General features: G+C 36.3%; 2 protein-coding genes across 3 annotated transcripts in view; one reads left to right on the top strand and one right to left on the bottom strand.

Moving 5' to 3' along the window:
* The window catches only part of LOC114529281 (vacuolar fusion protein MON1 homolog A-like), a 43,488-nt gene extending 23,722 nt beyond the window's left edge, over window positions 1–19,766 (top strand). Inside the window, exons 3-22 of one of the 2 annotated variants that reach the window (XM_028551038.1) lie at window positions 1,880–1,942; window positions 12,586–12,629; window positions 14,198–14,347; window positions 14,837–15,028; window positions 15,366–15,463; window positions 15,562–15,627; window positions 15,724–15,802; window positions 15,894–15,980; window positions 16,070–16,163; window positions 16,240–16,354; window positions 16,843–16,910; window positions 17,004–17,075; window positions 17,254–17,335; window positions 17,621–17,714; window positions 17,813–17,933; window positions 18,019–18,085; window positions 18,333–18,444; window positions 18,534–18,636; window positions 19,227–19,322; window positions 19,460–19,766. In XM_028551038.1, coding sequence (XP_028406839.1) covers window positions 14,223–14,347; window positions 14,837–15,028; window positions 15,366–15,463; window positions 15,562–15,627; window positions 15,724–15,802; window positions 15,894–15,980; window positions 16,070–16,163; window positions 16,240–16,354; window positions 16,843–16,910; window positions 17,004–17,075; window positions 17,254–17,335; window positions 17,621–17,714; window positions 17,813–17,933; window positions 18,019–18,085; window positions 18,333–18,444; window positions 18,534–18,636; window positions 19,227–19,322; window positions 19,460–19,504 — 1,716 coding nt within the window. In that variant the 5' untranslated portion in view covers window positions 1,880–1,942; window positions 12,586–12,629; window positions 14,198–14,222 and the 3' untranslated portion in view covers window positions 19,505–19,766. Of the gene's footprint in view, window positions 1–1,879; window positions 1,943–12,585; window positions 12,630–13,694; window positions 14,348–14,836; window positions 15,029–15,365; window positions 15,464–15,561; window positions 15,628–15,723; window positions 15,803–15,893; window positions 15,981–16,069; window positions 16,164–16,239; window positions 16,355–16,842; window positions 16,911–17,003; window positions 17,076–17,253; window positions 17,336–17,620; window positions 17,715–17,812; window positions 17,934–18,018; window positions 18,086–18,332; window positions 18,445–18,533; window positions 18,637–19,226; window positions 19,323–19,459 lie in introns of both variants that reach the window. The other variant, XM_028551037.1, reaches the window with a different exon arrangement.
* On the bottom strand, window positions 6,141–8,386 carry LOC114529284 (fork head domain-containing protein FD5-like). The gene has a single exon (XM_028551040.1). The coding sequence runs from the start codon at window positions 8,320–8,322 to the stop codon at window positions 7,351–7,353; it is 972 nt and encodes a 323-aa protein (XP_028406841.1). The 5' UTR covers window positions 8,323–8,386; the 3' UTR covers window positions 6,141–7,350.
* Window positions 19,767–20,021: the final 255 nt, after the last annotated feature.

The following is a 20,021-nucleotide window of genomic DNA, read 5'->3' as shown; positions in this document are numbered from 1 at the left end:
TCTCTAGGAAGAACAGTTTAGAACTGATAGAGCTATCCAGTATAAATAAAGTTAGTTTAGTTTAGGTTTCCTCCTGTAGTAACACTGGATCAATAAGAAATTATCCTTACTGTACCTCCAGGAAGAACAGTTTTGAACTGATAGGGTTATCCAGTATAAGTTAGTTTAGTGTAAGGTTTCCTCCTGTAGTAACACTGAATCGTCCATCATGTTTATAGCACTCAAACGATAATTATACATGCATACTGCTTTCTCTTGTGCGTTTGTTAGAGTGTCTTGTTTTTTTTTACTTAATAATAAAACTTTGTCACATCTCATTAGCGCAAATAAATAGAAAATAATATTATAAATAATAAATTAAAAAAAACCCGAGATTGTGGCACACCAGCGAGACAAAACAACTAGACAACCAGGCGATTTACGCTCCTGAATTAAGGGAAATTGGATGAGATCGAAGCATATGGGAGAACGCTTTCTCTAAAAGCTTTTACACAAATTAGTTTAGCCTATTTTGACAAACGTGGGCAAGGTGTTAATTTGAAACTTTATCAGTTGTGTGCCAACAATAAGGTGTTGCTTCGAATATAATTATGATAATTACAAATGTTTAGTTATATTCATTAACGGTTAATAAATTAAAAAGCAATACATTTGAATCAGACCGCTTTAAACCTTCCTGTCGTTTTTTTCTCATTATGGAAAAGTCGGTCTGTCTTTAATGAAGAATTGCATCTTATAGAATTGTCTCGACAAAGATAGTTTACACAACACAAGTTTCTAAATTCTGTTCTCATTTGAAACACCCATTTTTGTTATGCATAGATAGTATCTAAAATTGAGAAGCCTGTTAAATATTGTTCAAATATATATAGCCATATTTTGTCATCTCTTTAATAAAAACCAACTAAACTAGAGGAAAGATGATGATTGTTTTTTGCGACGATCTTTATTGAGTCTCCTCAGCAAGGATTTTTCGCTTGTAGAATTAGCAATGCAAGGAGCTATTATCCAGCTTGTAAAATTCAAATTAGTGTCTTATTTTTGTATGTTTTTCGGGTAAGCCAAAGCTCAACAGGGCACAGTCTTGTGGCATATTAAATGGCACTGTTGTTTCCACGACGATAATTGACCCCATATTGATCCGTTTCTTTCACCAAAATTGGCCTCAAATAACTCGGCTTTGAAAACAAATATTAAAACGAGTTTCTTTGTAAAGAATTGCAGAAGGATATTAGGAGAAATTTGTCGTCGAACTTTCCATGTTGTTTTCACAGATGACCGTTTATTAAATATGCAAAACGAAGAGCAAAATTAAATTAAACTATACAGCGTTCCTCCTGACCTTGCCTCCTGACCTTGATAGCTAGATTCCATAGCTCAATGATAAAGTTTTTTTCTGTTATTTTTAATAATATTTCTCATTCTCCTATGTTGTTACTGCAAAAGGGAACCTAAATTTATTTATGTTGTGCAATTCTAAACTGTTCTTCCTAGAGGTCCAGTAAGGATCATCACTTATTTATCCAGTGTTACTACAGGAGGAAACCTGAACAAAACTAACATTATTTATACTGGATAGCTCTATCAGTTCTAAACTGTTCTTCCTAGAGGTGCAGTAAGGATAATCTCTTATTGATTCAGTGTTACTACAGAAGGAAACCTAAACTAAACTAACTTTATTCATACTGGATAGCTCTATCAGTTCTAAACTGTTCTTCCAAGAGGTCCAGTAAGGATCGATCATCTCTTATTGATCCAGTGTTACTACAGGAGGAAACGTAAACTAAACTAACTTTATTTCCTGGATAATGTGGATATATATATAGCTCTATCAGTTCTAAAGATCATCTCTTATGTCCACAATTCTTTGTTTTTGTAGGAGTTAGTTATGATGGAACGTTGCTGAGGTGAAAAAGTAACAGTTAGTTTTGATTCTTTCAAGGTATGTACATACAATATTTATTACCATAAACAGCGCGGATTTACCACAGCAAATCGTGAGGCCAAGGTTGAATTCTCTAGCCTCTAACCTTTCTAGACCAATTATAGCTACCCTCATAATTCATTCATAATACAACAGTTCGTGGTGGCCATACTTAATATCGCCTCCGTCTACCTCATCCGCAATCCAGTCCTTGTTTTCAGATCAGAGTTTCGACAAAGGTTGCTATTGGCAGTCAAGGTTGACTGCAGAAAAATGCGATCTCTTGATGTTCCCACCACAACATCGCGACAAATACTTTGCGATAATAACACCAACCACGCATAAAACAATTTGTGAAATAAGACAAAGGAAATACCTCTTGTAATACTTGCGTGTTTTGCAAGACAGACAGCAGATATAAATAATAACTTATCCGCTTTGAAAGATCTTTAACTGTCGACTTCTCGTTACACGCAATTTGAATGTACTCTCTGTCACTTTGAACGGTTCTAACCGGCAGTGCTTTTAACATAGGTTAAGAATAATTAAGGCTTGACTTGAGTGCCTTTTACCGGTTTTTCAAGAGTTCAAATATCTGTTTGACATTTATTCATTATTGTAACTACAGTCATTTGGCAATATCTCAAAAAATGCGCTGTTTTTTGTTCCCATTTCTGAATCCTTGGGAATTCGTATCATGTGGTTATCACCTGACCCCAGCGAGTGGGATTTAGTTTGCTTTTTAGTCCCTATCAAACGGCTTTTATTTCTGCTCGTTAGAGACGCACAAAGCAATATACTGATTGCTCATTTCTGTCCCGAAATGAGTGTGTAAGCTATATCTTCTGTTTACGTCGTATTTGGTCATAGGTTGCCTTCTTGGCCAATGAAATGATCGTATTCATCTTATATCGTGACGTCACTCGGTTGGCAGTTTCATTTCGATCTTTGAAACATGAATATTTGATGAGAGTAAGGTAGAAACACTCATTTTGTTCGCAATATATAATATATTTCGAACATTTTCTTACCGATGCTTGCTTTCAATGCATATGGTGCCTTCTGTGTCACCAGAAAACCTCAACTTTTCTTCGAATCCCACGAGCTTCACCTCAAACATAAAAAACATCACATCGAGTTGATTTACCTCAAAATTCTGACAAGATTTAAACTCACGCGACCCAAACGCGGATGTATTTCAAAGTTTGATATTTCGGAACCTTTAAACTCTGATCTTTTTCTATAATACCTTCGACCTAATTGGATTGTGGAGTTTTAAGTTCGGTCGGATTATATCAGCATTGGGTAATGTACTTCAAGTGATTGGGACCTAGCCAAACTCTGTACATTGGATTTATTATATCAGGTTATGAAATTGATATATGCAGATAAACATTTCAATTCTCAAAAGGTAGTGTCCTAAATCAGTGCGTCAAATTCTATTGAGAGCAGGCTGGTGATTACGGGTTTTTATACGGTAATAACATGAGTTAGATGCATATGATGGACATCTAAATTATTGGCCATTCATGAGGAATAGTTGTTTTGAAAATATCACATCAACTGGCGTTGTTGAAATCTGTAAACAAACTGCATATAAAACATTGCTCAACTGCATGCGATATAAAGCAAGTTTCAATTTCTCGGCTATACTCGCATTGTTACGGACTCAAACAAACGTATGGGAGACACAATTTTTAAATTTGTAGTATACCGACAATTAAACAAATGCAGTAATCTAATTAAAGCGGAGAGCCAGCCTTCCTCCAGGCGTCTGAATGACCGACAGATCTATAAAACACATATTAATGGAGTAATGATTTCTGTTCATTCAATTGTTTCGTAATGGTTTTGACCTTTCTGTTGAAAACTTAGTTACCACCTGCACGTCCTTTCGATCATTTCATATATTTTGCTTCATATATTATGCAGATGTATTATCTTAGAAATTCTTCTGGAAAGAACAACGTGTATATATAGTAACTATATAGTACGTATCTTGACCTCTAGGAAGAACAGTTTAGAACTGATAGAGCTATCTAGTGTAAATAAAGTTAGTTTAGTTTAGGTTTCCTCCTGTAGTAACACTGGATCAATAAAAGATGATCCTTACTGGACCTCTAGGAAGAACAGTTTAGAACTGATAGAGCTATCCAGTATAAATAAAGTTAGTTTAGTTTAGGTTTCCTCCTGTAGTAACACTGGATCAATAAGAGATGATTCTTACTGGACTTCTAGGAAGAACAGTTTAGAACTGATAGAGCTATCCAGTATAAATGATGTTTTATATACGAGGTTTTAACGGCACGTGTATTTATATTCTGCACTCCTTTCACATGCATTACCTACCTGTATCTTAGGTTTCTTTTGATGAATTTCATCGTATCATTGCCGACCATAAATAAATCGAGGCAAAGAATTATCGTAAACTTTGCACGATATTTGAGAATCTTTGCAAATGAATTTTTCTTTCTTTTCGTTCATGCATGTATAAGACGCTATTTGATTAATATATATATATTGGTTAGTGAAGTAAAGTATCTTTGGTTACGGAGAGCTATTGTCTATTATAAGCTTACACTCTTAGAAAAAAGCACAACTAATATAAAAACTTGTCATGTAATATACCTTTTACATGCATTGCCCTTGAATGTAAGCATTAAAAGCTCTTTTCATGCATTTTTTAAAAAAATTTTTGTCTAAGTTCTGGGTCGGTGCATGCATGCGTATGAATACTATATATCTTTTTATTTACAGAAATCATACAGAGATATGCATGCATGCAGTTATATTATTATATTGTAAATGCTGTAATGACACAGCTATTTTAGGTCGGTGTATTTCAATATAAATATATTGATCAATTAATAATGCTTATTGTAAGAGTCGAACTCAAAAAGCTTAAGTTAACTCTTTTCGGAAATTCAATATGTGCTAGTTCTCATGCATACATGCATGCAGGCGACTTAAGTTTGTTGGTTCTTGGTGGCGTAAGCCTATTATAACTTTGCCTGAAAATAAACCAAACTCTCTCCCAATGGAGTTTTAAATCTAGTTAGTTAAATTAGCTATTCTGAGCCTTCCTGTCCAGACAATATTTCTGTATTTTGCCTGCACGCATGTGTTTGATTTCATTCTCACTTTATACGAATTGTCAATTGAAACAACTCATATATTATACCCTACTCATCCAGTTTGTGTTACTCAGTATCTGTCATTAAATATCGTTTAATGAAATATTGTATTGAAGTGTTTATAGGTGAGAAGCAATACTTTAAATTTATTTACATTTTAATTCAAAACCGTTTATATATCCTTTGCTTCCATTTGCCTCGTTTGTTTAATGTACGTGTTTTGCATGCATATTTAGACAATAATTAAATTCAAAATATCTCAAACTGTTTCATACAATCTCAAGTATAAATATACACCGCGCAAACACCTAATTCTAAACTTAAAACAGTCTATATGTATTGTTTAATTTGCGTTTTAAGGATACTTGCAAAACTATATATACATACGAAACGAAATATCAGACCTACATGCATCAGTCATCACACAATGAACAAGTGCTGTTGTTTCCTCTTATTGACTTATTGAAAAACGAAGCATCTCTCTCGATGCTTGTTTGAAAACTCTGCCAAAAAAGGAAAGTATATTTATTCACAGTCTGTTTCGTTCGTGCAAAGGTGAGCACTCTGTGCCGGGTCATAAAAGTCTAACCCCAGCGCTGGGATTAAACTTGTCGTTTTAAGATACTCAGGAAACAATTTAAGGATAAAACTGTAACTTCAGGGCAGCTGCTAATTATTTGTTAATAACCCCTTGATTATATTCAAAGAACACTACACAAGATTGTCCCATCCAATATATTTTATATCACAAACGAAGCTGTACGCGTGAGACTCCACAATATCCAAGAACTTTATCGTTGCTATCGCTTGTAAATACTCATAGAAATCCCACTGCATTGGGCCTAATTGTGATGCTTCTATCTATTTTCATTCTAACCATGACATAAACGGCGCTAAGCTTGTTTGCGGTTTTCAAATTTGTTTTAAAAACGAAAAATATAACTCGAATTAAAAGCTCAGCATGCATGACAACGGCCACGCCGAGTATCGCGTTGTTCTAGATTATTTATAAGATGTTAAATTAGGTCGACAAATTTATCTGCAAACAAGGTGGTCATTCAGTTATAATCTGTGTTTATTTATCTTAACTTTTTGAGCAAACATATTGTGTTGACTTTCCGTACTAATTACATTTAGATATATCTAGTCTAGAAGTTTCCCGGCATCCCGTGTCTATATATTTCATACAATTGTACAAATGTAATATATTTTAAAATTTTGATACGAATTTTGATATATTTCTCAACACGGGCCACAATCTTTGTATCGCTGTATGGTCGCGTGTCTCTGTGTGTCGTTTTAGCGTTTGGTAAGCGCATTTCTAACATTAATTTGACACTAAGCTAAATAAATATATGACAAGGCCGGATTAATCTACTTTAAGTTAGTGTTTATACAGTGAAGATTGCCATCTATGACTATATATGTTTACCAAGGCTTTTATGCAAACAGGATATCATTTATAATCAAGCTCTTGAAAATATCACTCCTTTGAAGGTTTTATACATTCGTCCGTCTTATTTCAAGTTCTTAACGAGGAAAAATGCCGCGGCAAACAGCTTATATAAATATACTAACGAAAACTTTAATTAAAGTTTCTCCGTTTAATCCAAAAGCCTGCAAACATGAATTTGAAAAGTGAAAGTTTGTACACAGTTAGATTCTAATCGGTTCTTATAGATGCAGTCGTAATTAGGAATGAGATGTGAGGAAATAATTTTATCTTTGAACGACTCTATTTTCGATGTTTTTAAATTCTTTTGTTCCTAAGGAAAGCAGATGAACAGGAGTAATGTTTCGTTGACTGGATTCAAGGCAACAAATTATGGAAATCATCTTCAATTCTTGAATCATCCGATAAAATCTTTATCGACGGGTAATTAGTGTATCGTGTTTTAACACCGAAAGCCTCGGTATTTTTGTTCAAATTTTCGGTCACAAATGCACATTCATGACACGGCTTTTGGATTACAACGCGGATATGCGATTCAATCGCTTTGTTGTTTGTCAGATCTACTTGAAAAGTGTTTTTTTTTAATGAAACCGGCTTTCTTTCAATCGAAGATCCTTCGCTTTGAAGCTTTCGTGAAAGGACCAGACGGTCATAAACTTGTTGTTAAAAATCTTCTTTTTCATGCATGCAGGTAGTTAAGTAAGACACGAACCATTACAGTCTATTGTGACACCCACGTATATCGTTTGAGATATCATCTCTTAAAATATATATTTTGTTCATAAATACGCCTTTTATTTCTTCTACAATACAACTAACATATAATGTTCATCAAAGTTCTAAGTTTGAAATTTCGCTTTCAGTTTTTTCCAAGTCTCATGCCAACTCTCACTAGGATTGTCGTTAATCATAGCCGGGTAAGATAAGGCTTGATGAGTTCCCGACGCAAAAGACTGACCTTGCGTGTAGGCAGCCCTCATCATGGCCGACTGACAAATCGACGCTGATGTAGTATACTCCATCGGGTTCTGAAGTCCGCTCGTTAGAGGCACCCTTGCTGGCGAGAGAAGACTATCGATTCCAAAATTGTTCTTACGGACACAGTTCGGTAAATTGAACGGCGTGAGATAGTACGTGGATGGTGCAAGATATGGGTCCACAGGCGAGCGATAGTTTAGGAAAGCGTGCTGTTGATATGGGATGCTTCCGTATCTTGTGCACAAGGAATGGCTCTTCCTCACCCTGCGTCTTGCTCTTCTTCTACGAAAATCCCCGTTTGCAAAGTCCTCCACGTTTGCCGGATGCACAGCCCAGTAGTTCCCTTTGCCATTTTCGCTGCGTCCAGCTTTTATGAAGCATTCGTTTAGCGAGAGATTGTGTCGAATGCTGTTTCGCCAGCTCTTGTCTTTGCTTCGATAGTAAGGGAAATTTTCTGAGATGTAGCTGTAGATATCACCCAGCAGAACTTTCTTGCTTGGTTTACTCAGAATAGCCATGGCAATCAAAGCTATATACGAGTGGGAAGGTTTCGTATCGGCATCGGAGCTCTCTGTCTTCGTCGTCGCTTCGTTTTGGGACGATTTCACTTCGCATTCGTTGGATGAAATATCTTCTTCGTCGAGGCTTTGTACTTTCGAATCCCTGTCGCTTGGTTCCTCTCGCGTATGCTCTAGTTTTGTCACAAATTGATGCTCTTCAGCCGTCATAACTTTGTTCCATTCGCTCATCTTCTTGATGACACTCGTGTTCGTGAATTCACCGTCGACTGTTCTGGAATCCACGTTAGTATCGTTCGGCGGGAAAACGGTCATCACTTTGGCAAGTATTTCGTTTTAAGCTCAGTCTCTTCTTGATGAAGCGATCCGCCGTAATGTGGCTTGATTCTTTAAACCCAGCGTAATTTATAGTCAGCATAATTAGCGAAGCTGTGTGGGGCGTAGAAACCAATTGAAATATTCTAGGCAGGAAATCGCTTAGCCAATTATGACATATTGAAAATAAACTCATTGTATGTCACTGCCACGCTCAGCAGTTTCCCAGCAAAGTCATATAGCAAGGTTAGGACACTGTTTTATATACCCCCCAATGCTTTGTTGTACCAAATTCACAGTCGCTTGAGGTTTTTATTTGATTTAATTTTGATCACATCTTTGTCAAAACTCTTTGTTGTCAAACTCTCATGTGTCGCTCGTATTGTTCGCACGTCTTTCATGGTGCTATCAAGTCAATTACGATTTCCCGCCTAGGACTCGCTATAGGGATACATCATGCGGCCACACAGCATGAACAAAAGTTAAGATCGTAAATTCGTCAGTTTCTCAACGCCTTGCGCAAAGAAACGATGGATAGCTAGATGTATAGCAGCATATGTAGTCCCTATTACCGTTTATGTAAGAAGTTCTGGTATATCCATGAACGAAGCAGTTATTTCGAGTTGAAAATTTGAACGAGTCTATAGGAGTTGTACAAACTTGCAGATATCGTGCTTGATTGAAAGGATTAAGACTTATAAGTTTAATCTTGTTGACTTGCAAGCTGATTATTTTTAACAACAACGGGATTGCCTACTCGCAATAGACAAACACGAACTAGATCAACGGCAAATTGTTTTACATAATTCATAAATTTTTGGCGCGTAAAGCAAGTCTATTTCAGAAGTAGGCAAACTTTTGTAACTCGTGTACCATACATATATCCATTGTGACAAATGCTTTCTTTGTTGTCGTCACAAAATGGAATGCATTCGACGATTTTCGTAATAGGATTTTCAAAACGATCTGCGGAACTTTTATCTTTTCGCTATTTTAAGTAAGAAGATGAGGTGTACGGTGCATGCATTGCGTGAAGTTTTGTGAAGATGGATTTCTGGTTGTTTTTGTTTCTTTTAAAAACGTGGCTATATCAGGCCGCTACTGTAAAATAATTTTAAAGAAGCTTGTTCTATCAGTTCTAAACTGTTCTTCCTAGAGATCCAGTAAGGATCATCTCTTATTGATTCAGTGTTACTACAGGAGGAAACCTAAACTAAACTAACTTTATTTATACTGGATAGCTCTATCAGTTCTAAACTGTTCTTCCTAGAGGTCCAGTAAGGATCATCTCTTATTGATTCAGTGTTACTACAGGAGGAAACCTAAACTAAACTAACTTTATTTATACTGGATAGCTGTATCAGTTCTAAACTGTTCTTCCCAGAGGTCCAGTAAGGATCATCTCTTATTGATCCAGTGTTACTACAGTAGGAAACCTAAACTAAAGAACTTCATTTAGATGCAGTTGTTACCATCAGAAGGATTTAATTGAACGAAATTTGTGCTAGAAAATTCCACTAGTTTAGATTCTGTTATCTTAAGAGGCAATTAAGAGCGTCTTCCTTATAAGTCCAGTTTGTTTGTTAAAAAGAAACCTGGGAAGCAATTATACTATGATACCTCCATCAGCCCTTTCTAGAATTTAACCTCTGCAATTTCGACCATGAGAAACATTTTGTTTTGAACATTTTTGAATCATAACATAATCTAGTTCTCGCAGTAACCGTTCTGCGATTGAATTAAACAATCTGTTGTTATGGTCGGTATATTGTTCGTGTATTTGTTGTGCAATTATCACGTTTAGTTCTGCTGAAACGGTTATCTTTTATCGTTTCCATATCATGAGATACTTAAGCTGATTCTAGTAGCTCGCTTCAATATTGAATAGTTTTCTTCTCCGTTACCTGGAGATAGTTTCGGCTAGTGATTTTGTCATTACACCTCATGCATCATCATTGAATCGAGTGTGGTGTTTTGCTACAAGGGGTAGAGGAAAAATTGAGCATGTACAATTATGATGGCTGGATTGTAATATATAACTATACGTTTTGTCGAACGAGCTACGATATTTACTACTATGATTGTAATTGTGATTGAAAATACAGTAATCGATATCTGCAAGATGATCCTTACTGGACCTCAAGGAAGAACAGTTTAGAACTGATAGAGCTATCCAGTATAAATAAAGTTAGTTTAATTTAGGTTTCCTCCTGTAGTAACACTAGATCAATAAGAGATGATCCTTACTGGACCTCTAGGAAGAACAGTTTAGAACTGATAGAGCTATCCAGTATAAACAAACTTAAAGGCAATTCGGTATGGTAATTCGTGATTGTGGGTCATAAAATGTAATTTCAAAGAGGAGTTTTATTGCAGTGCGGATGTCTGAAACGGCCTGAATGCCTGAAATGACCTTAAAGGGGTGGAGATGTAATTTTCTAGTCTGAAATGTAGTTACCGTGGCATAATATATCCTGTTTCTACTGCAAACACATGCACAATTATCACCCTAATGACTTGTATCGAAGAAAACATTGTAAAGTGTTCTTATTGGTCGGGTTTGTTTGGCAGAGGCGATTCCTGGTTACTACGAAACTTTGGGTAAGGTTTTCTCGTAAAGGCAGACCCCAGAATGCCTAAGAGTTTTTTCAGGATTTTGTACCATTTAGCAATGCTCGTAAAATGCTAAACTATTTCAATCCCCTAAGATTTCATCATTGTATCACTTTCCGAAAACCAGCGTCTTTATTCAAAAGATTCTTTAACACCTGCCCAACACTCTTCTGTCAGTGCCCAGATCTTTGCATAAGTTCATTCAAGTTCAAAAAAGAGTGAAAGGGCTGTGTGTTACCGAATGCAATTTTATTTGAAAGCAGTTATTTTGATGATGTCGTTCCCTTAAAGATGGAATTTTCTATTAAGCGTTACAGGTCTACAGAGACTGAAACACGAGTTAGTTTTCAAAATGATATTCAGAGTTTGTTTCGTGGTGTGAGTCGTTCGTGCGGAACAATACTCCGGCATAAAGGTGACACGTCATGTATCAAATAAAAAAAGAAACACACCACATTGATAGAGCATCTGATTTCCTGCTTTAAACTATATGAAACAAGGAAACTATTATGTTTTAAACGGATTGCATGTTGTCAACATCCTGTTAGCTTCATTATCCTACTCTTGCACTCTTGTAATCCACAAGTCGTGTGCGTTTGTCGTTTGCATACGTTCGTGTCAAATATCAAAGAGTTCGTTCAAGGGCGTATGCCAAAACCAGTTTTACGCGCTCTGTGGGGTTCCCACCGTTTCATCAAGCCTATCAGCAGAGCTAAAGGAAATGATATTACTCATTAAATCATAACAAATATACCCGTCAATATTTCTTTATGTTAGCCAGCATTGGAGCATTTTTCATTTAATTTCATCTGCAAACGAAAATTTAATTCGAAACTGTTCTTCCTAGAGGTGCAGTAAGGATCATCTCTTATTGATCCAGTGTTACTACAGAAGGAAACCTAAACTAAACTAACTTTATTTATACTGGATAGCTCTGTCATTTCTAAACTGTTCTTCCTAGAGGTCCAGTAAGGATCATCTCTTATTGATCCAGTGTTACTACAGGAGGAAACCTAAACTAAACTAACTTTATTTATACTGGATAGCTGTATCAGTTCTAAACTGTTCTTCCTAGAGGTCCAGTAAAGATCATCTCTTATTGATCCAGTGTTACTACAGGAGGAAACCTAAACTAAGCTAACTTTATTTATACTGGATAGCTCTATCAGTTCTAAACTATTCTTCCTAGAAATCCAGTAAGGATCATCTCTTATTGATCCAGTGTTACTACAGGAGGAAACCTAAACTAAACTAACTATATTTATACAGGATAACTCAGAGATAACTCCATTAGATCAGACGTGAATGTTTAAGCTAATTCCTGTATGTGTCTTCTATCGGGTCATAAATTTGTAATTAACTATACGGCAATTATTTAAATGAAATTCTTTCGATTGTAATTGAAGTACTATGACAATCGCACAAGGATCCGAGACTCCAGGAAGCAACCAAATCAAAGTGTATAAACAGTTATGATAACAATTTTTTAACCATGAATCAGACGACCTCGCGAAACTTTATTCATTAGGTCACTTTCATAGCAATTGCATCTCCTAGAAAAAATCTAATCTGTCATGGAGCATACCTGTGTTAGCAATCATTAACGTAACTCGATGATAAGTCAAATTAATTCCTAATCTTTATGTTTAGAAAGAAAAAACAGACTCAGTCAATTGAACAAAATGCATCGTGAGGTAAGGGTAGTTTATTATATTCTTTCTCGTGACTTAATTCTCAACTTAGCTAACCCCAATCTAAAATCAGATCTAAACCATAACTTATCCTAACTGCCTAATACTAAGTTTAATCTTAATCCCGACTTTTTCTAACCCCAAACGTTGCCTTGATCTTTGACCTAAATCTTAGCTTTGATGTCGTAACTATTACAATCTTTTTCGGGTCTTAGTTTGTCAGTTAAGACTTTCAAAACTAAAACTTCCCATTACATCCATATGTTTGAGTTATTTCTTATGTTAATGTTTTCTAAGGATGACCTACTTTGATGATTCATTTCATCACTGAAGTGTTTCCCTCCCAAACAAGTGTTTATACCTTTTAAAACACCCAGAAACATTTATAAAATTTCGACACGATATCCCATTTTGCCATTATAGTCAATGTCTTCATCCTTTTGGAGTTTTGAGTCAGTTGTTTACGAAAACATTTGGGTTTGTTTTGGCAACCATTTGGTAGTTGAATGAATACAAATGAATGCAAATACGTCTTACTCTTGAACGAGCAATAAAATACTTTGAGATTGTTTAAAGTTTTGAAATATATTGCATGTTGAAGGACATCCGATGCTTAAGTAGTTTGTCCTTAAATGCGTATTTCTGAAGTGCACCCCTGACTCACGATGACTTAATTATATGTTTGACTCATGAAGATTACATTTTGTTTGCTTTAAGGGCAGTTTAGTTACATTTGCTGAGCTTCAGAATGGTTATTTTGAATACAGTGTAGCTCCACTGTCTCCGTCTGTTATATCATTCCGATTTTTTCAATTGGTAGTGATATTGACTCAGGACAAAGGAATGCCTGTAGACAAAGGAAAAACTTCCGAACGAAACCTGTTAAAAATAGCTTATGAATATTCTTGAGGAAGATTTAAAGTGTTGTGAGTGGACCAACAGAACGAACAATATCAAAACCAAAGTCTTTTGGCATCCAATGCAATCCAATCACGTGCCAATGCCTTCTCCGGGTGGAGTCACGTGTTCTTTGTCCCTAGTTCCTAACTCTCTCTCTCTCTCTCTCAGTTTGTAGGTTACAGGATTTGCAAACTCTGGGGCCGGCATAGCCGATAAAGCTCTGGCAAAGACAACCTACGGCATAGCCGATAAAGCATTACTTTAAACTCCTCTGAGGGGCCGTGCATGAGTCGTTTGAATTTTACCAGATTTACATCGTTCGACGGTCTAACCATAAATAAACATACAATCTGTCTTAAAATATATATCTGAAATTCGCCATTAAGCGCTAACAAATATACTTTCTGAATTCCAATGTATGTACAACTTTATAGAACCCCATCCTAGACAATACGTGTAATTAACTAATGTTTATATTACCGATACACCCCCCGGGATGATATATCATCCACATATTTTCTCTAATAGCTCCTTTAATTTCCCGGGGGATATCGTGAATTCCTGCATCCAAGATGGCTGACCGAGCTAAACAATTTTATGAAATGAATCGAAAAAGAAAGTTGCCCTTTTTTAAAAGCGTTGTATCCATGGGGATTCCTTTTTGCTTTTAGTTTGTGGCTCTTTCGATTCTCTGCGATGGCAGAGGCGGTAAAAACAGCTCATGTGGATGGAAATAAACGCGATTCTTTGGAAGTTAATACTGGACTAAGTGGACTTCCTGCAGACTGCTTGCAAGGACATGAACCAGGAGCTGGAGGATGGTACGTATGTTGTACAGTTCGCATCGATGTTTTGGACGCTGTTTAGACTTCAATGCTTTTTCTAAATGCACATTCAAAGCCAAATGCAAACACAATATGAGTGCCTGTATGTCAACTGTCGAGTGTCAAGTGTCTGGTCAAATTATTAATATTCTAACGTCTGGTGTTTATATATTTTGTGCAAAGTTTTTGATGATTAAACGTGCACAATTCTACGCAAAATTCTACACAAAATTTTCATTTTTTTAATCCCTGCAAACCAAATATTGTTGTGACTTTGAATATGGCTAGAAATATGCATCAACCTTTTTAGGATACATTACTTTTGAATCAATGATTTCAGATATATTTTGTGCTATGATTTTGTGTCATTTCTATCCTCTATGTAGCTTTCTTTCCATTCCAGTACTTGCAAGTATTGGTCTTATTACCTTTGAGAAACCAAGCCATTAATTTCTCCCTATTGAGATATGTTTCAACACTTTACAGCCAATTATTCGAGGCGGTAAAACTTGACGATTTTGACGATGTCTATGAGGAGCACAGGGAGTTAATAAGCAGCTCCAGTTCAGGTCGTTTAGCTAGCCTCTGGGGTGCTGAAAGTCCCAGCGATGAATTTGTTTTGATCAAAGAGGGTGAGGAGTCACAAGCTAACTCAAGTGCTCGATCAAGGCTCTCAAGGTACTGTATAGTGATGTCTGGTTTCAAGTTAATCTATTTGATGGTACGATCAGATGTCTTAAACGTATCTGTGAAAACAAAGCCAGAATTGATAAGCTTCTGAAGAGCCAGTTCAAAAAATTTATTACATTAGCATGCAAACCCCATCAAGAGTCTGGGAGTACCTACATATATGTTAAGACTAGTACAACTGAACGAACGATATTGGACACCAAAATCTTTTTTCATGCAATATATGCTACTGTAGCAATCTGGTGCCCAGGCCTTCTCAGGTTTTGTCACAACTTTTAAACAACGTTTGTGGACTTGCACTAAACGCCAATTGTCATTTTCGCAGTGAACGAAAGATTTCAGATACTATTGAAGAGGGGATTGAAGTTATCGTTGAAAATATGCGTATTCAAGATCACAAAGATGATATTGTCCAACAACCAGGTAAAGTAGACAGCCGTCTCCTGTCTCTGTTTGCAACTGTAGTTAAACACAGTCCTAACAATGGTGGGAATGACTTGCTTTATGTGACCTTAAAACAGAAATACCGTCAGACAAAGAGTCTGCTCTTCAAAATGAAAGAAGCACGCCTGAACATGTTGATGAAGGTAATGACGGTGTCTTAAGAATGATGACCTCATTTTCCTGAATAAAAGAAGAAGAAAATAGTCAAGAAATGAGATGTCTTTCTCTTCTTTTAACAGATGTCAATCATCCTGATTGGATCAAACATAAAAAACATATATTTGTTCTCAGCAGCGCTGGAAAACCAATATATTCTAGGTCTGTGTGGGAAACATTCAACACAATTGTCAAACCTGTTTTTATTTTTGTTAAACTTTTTGATCTAAAAGTATTTCTTGTTTTGAGATAGATATGGAAACGAAGACAAGCTCTCAACTTTAACAGGAGTAATGCAGGCCTTGGTCTCCTTTGTTGAAGATGAAAATAATCATTTGAGGTTAGTTTGCTTCGATGAAAACCATTGTAAACACATCTTTCTGTCAAAACCCAGTGAATGCAATCATTGCATTTATCCTTTCTTCACAGGGCAATTGTTGCTGGAGATCATAAATTTGTATTCCTTGTGAAAGGGCATGTGATTCTGGTGGCGATTTCCTATGCTAAAGAATCCGAGGCACAGGTGATTGACAACTTCTCTCCTATGCTTGCTTTCCTTCTTTGCTTGCTGCTAAGGCTGTGACCTTCATTCTTTTTAGATGGCTGTACAACTGACGCATGTTTATAACCAAATTCTGAGCGTGTTGACGCTCCGGCAGTTGGAAAGAATTATGAATCAAAGAGGGAATTACGATTTAAGGAGATTACTAGGAGGTACATTTTGCATCTCTCTAATACAGACATCTCTCTAGTCTCTAATACAGACATCTGTCTAATATAGACATCTCTCTAATACAGACATCTCTCTAATACAGACATCTCTCTAATACAGACATCTCTCTCTAATACAGACATCTCTCTAATACAAACATCTCTCTAATACAGACATCTCTCTCTACGCTCTAATACAGACATCTCTCTCTAATACAGACATCTCTCTAATACAAACATCTCTCTAATACAGACATCTCTCTCTAATACAGACATCTCTCTAATACAGACATCTCTCTAATACAGACATCTCTCTCTAATACAGACATCTCTCTTTAATATAGACATCTCTCTAATACAGACATCTCTCTAATACAGACATCAATCTCTCTAATACAGACATCTTTAATACAGACATCAATCTCTCTAATACAGGCACACCTAATAATGTTGTCCCCTAATACCTGTAATTGCACTTTCTATTGCTCTAGGAACGGAGAAATTTATAGATAGCTTATTAAATTTAATGGATCATGAACCTAGTGTTCTATTAGGAGCGGTGAGTGTTCAATTTGTGTTCAACTTGTTTATTAATTATGAAGTATTGCTGTACTTGAAGGCGCCTGGAACATGACTCTTTCTTTGCTTTTAGGTAAGATGTTTACCGTTGAAAAGTTCAATGAGAGATATCATAGGACAGAGTTTTGTTCAAAATAAAGTCAAGGTAAGGCATTGATGTGTATTACGAAAAACATTGTCCTTAGAGGGGCGTTTTTCTATTTCTGGTACCAGGTGATAGCGGCTATGAACAGGTGGTAATCTCGCGAGACTTTCCTTCGTACTAACTACAGTTGATACGATGTTGATGCGACTGTAGTAGCGTTTTACTTCTTTTCTTTAAGGAATTAGTGTTTGCTGTGCTTATTGCAAGAAATCAGTTAATCACGTTGGTTCGTCCGAAAAGTTACAGTTTACATCCGGGAGGCAAGTATTTCCAACTCAAACTGTCCAGTGAAATTATGAGGTCATCGCGCTGTAGGCCTGGGAACAGTCGTGAATTCTTAACTACATTTTGCAAAGTTAAATCTTAGTTATGTCCAAAATACGTTATGATTCGCCAATTCCTCCTATAATTCAAAGGTTGCCTACACAATCTTTTGTGCAACCTTTCCCCTGCATATCCCCAGTTTTGAAAAGAAAATTCCTTTTGTTGTCGTTTTTAGTGACAACGGCATATGTGCTAAAACAATTTTTGAACAATTTCTCCAGATTTACATTTAATATTAAACTTGGTTAATGGATCAACGTCATTTCAAACCGCCGAGTCTTGGACGCCAATTTGTCTACCAAGATTTGACAATAGGTAAGAGCCAGTGATCTGCGTATGACTGGAACAGTACTTTGCATCTCGACAGTCTGAACAGTACATACATTCTAAATATTCTTTTCTGGTTTCCACAGTGGCTATCTCTATGCACATGTGTCGTATCTCAGCGATGATTGTCCAGCGTGTCTGCTGTTGCTTACCACAGCCAGCGATGCTTTTTTTATCCTCTCCGAATGTCGACTGAAAGTTCTAGAGGTATGGAAATGATGAACATACTGTTTCGCCCCTCGGATGGCTATACTAGGAACATTGCTGTAAAATATTGTGGTTTCCTTTTTAGAAGTTAAAGAGATACAAATGTTTCGAAGCTATAAATGAAGCTTTAGGCAAGGAAAGCTATAGAATAGGTAAGCCGTAGTTCCTCTTTGAAAGCAAATCTGTAATCGACGAGGTAGCTTTGAGTTCTGTCAGAAGAAAGCATCATAAAAGTCTATGATATAAAGATATCAAATATACCGGAAATTTTTTCCGAGTTGTGAGGTATTTGTCCAAAGAGAGTGAGCGATTGTCTGGTATACGTATGGTGATTTTTGCCGTGTTGATTTTGAGCGTGTCCTGTACGTTTTCCTGAGGAAATGAACCTCTATCTTTAAGGTGATGTTGGGATTCCTAATTTGTTACATTTTGTGTATAAATCCCGGAGTACGTCACAATATACGTCACCAGAGCTGGAAGCCCCGTATAATAACCAAGACGAGGAGGAAAGGTAAGTGAAGATTGTAACTGTTTTTGTTTCTGATCTCTTTTGTCATAATTTTCATGATCTGTGTTTTCATTGTCCCTCGGGTATTTCAGATTATTTGGTCTCTATCTATACCTTCACCATCATATTCACTCGTCTGGTCAACCATTAAAAATTCTCTGTCATGTCGGTTCTAAAGAGATGCTTTTAGGATGGGTAAGAGTGTTGTTACTCCTTTGTTTTTTTAACTTCGTCAGGTACAGTCCCTTACATCATCTAGCGATGTGCACTTACATGAGTTCTGTACAACATCAGATCACTTTAAAGGTAGCTCTCATTCAAGAACATGTACCACCTCTGCATGATTTAACCATGCTTAACTCAGTCAACTGAGAGAGAACACGCGAGAGACTTAACTCTACTCACATGAGTTCTGTACAACATCAGATCACTTTAAAGGTAGCTCTCATTCAAGAACATGTACCACCTCTGCATGATCTAACCATGCTTAACTCAGTCAACTGAGAGAGAACACATGAGAGACTTAACTCTACTCACATGAGTTCGGTACAACATCAGATCACTTCAAAAGTAGCTCTCATTCAAGAACATGTACCACCTCTGCATGATCTAACCATGCTTAACTCAGTCAACTGAGAGAGAACACAGGAGAGACTTAACTCTACTCACATGAGTTCTGAACAACATCAGATCACTTTAAGGTAGCTCACATTCAAGAACATGTGCCACCTCTGCATGATCTAACCATGGAATCCTTTCCAAATATAGTTTTTCTCATGGTTTAGGTAACATCAGGTTTTGAACTTTACGCGACATTTAATCCTCTTGTGACAAAACCCATAGCGATAAACGCCATTAACAAGCTTCTGAAATGGATAACGGTAAGACTTCGATGAGACCCATCTCTTTTGACCTCAGTCTCCTAGATTAGTTTCGATGTCTTTTATTGACCTGACCTAAACTAGCTTTTGTTTAAACGCAGACAATTTCTAATGGCGAACTTTTTGCTTGTTTGTAGAATGAAGAGGATCGTTTATTTATTCTAAACTCCCCGGTCTTCTGACCTTTATAATTTTCGTGTAAATACTGGACTGATAAACACTCTAGGTAGATGTACCATAATTTGTGTACATTTTAACGGTAGAAGTAATACATTAATATTAAATTGTATATACCTGTCTCCCAGGAATACAACGCATCTAATGGTAGGTAAATCTAATTTGCACAGTTGAATATTAAACTAAAGATGATTTTATTTGCTGCATAGCTTTATCATTTGCGCACTGTTCGTTTTGTTGCAATATAGGAAAACTAAATTAATTTATACTGAAGCAATCATCTCGTCTGATTACATGAGACAAAGCTTGTTTGGTAATTTTTGTTTGGTTGGTTTTTTGAACAGTAAGTATAAAAGATTATTTTATACGTTGTTAATTTTCGCTAGGCAAAATATTTCGAACGAACAATCATTGGAGACCTAAAGACTTCATCGTGCTGTGAAAGGTAATTCAGTTTCAATCATTTATTGATTATTATTTACTGATGATCAGTGTTTATCAGTATCAGTTATTAGTCGGCTA

The sequence above is a fragment of the Dendronephthya gigantea genome, unplaced genomic scaffold, assembly GCF_004324835.1.
Source record: "Dendronephthya gigantea isolate DGI-Jeju-01 unplaced genomic scaffold, DenGig_1.0 000056F, whole genome shotgun sequence".
Taxonomy (NCBI): domain Eukaryota; kingdom Metazoa; phylum Cnidaria; class Anthozoa; order Malacalcyonacea; family Nephtheidae; genus Dendronephthya; species Dendronephthya gigantea.
Note: the sequence above shows the minus strand (reverse complement) of the source record. Positions and strands in the feature narration are given on the sequence as shown.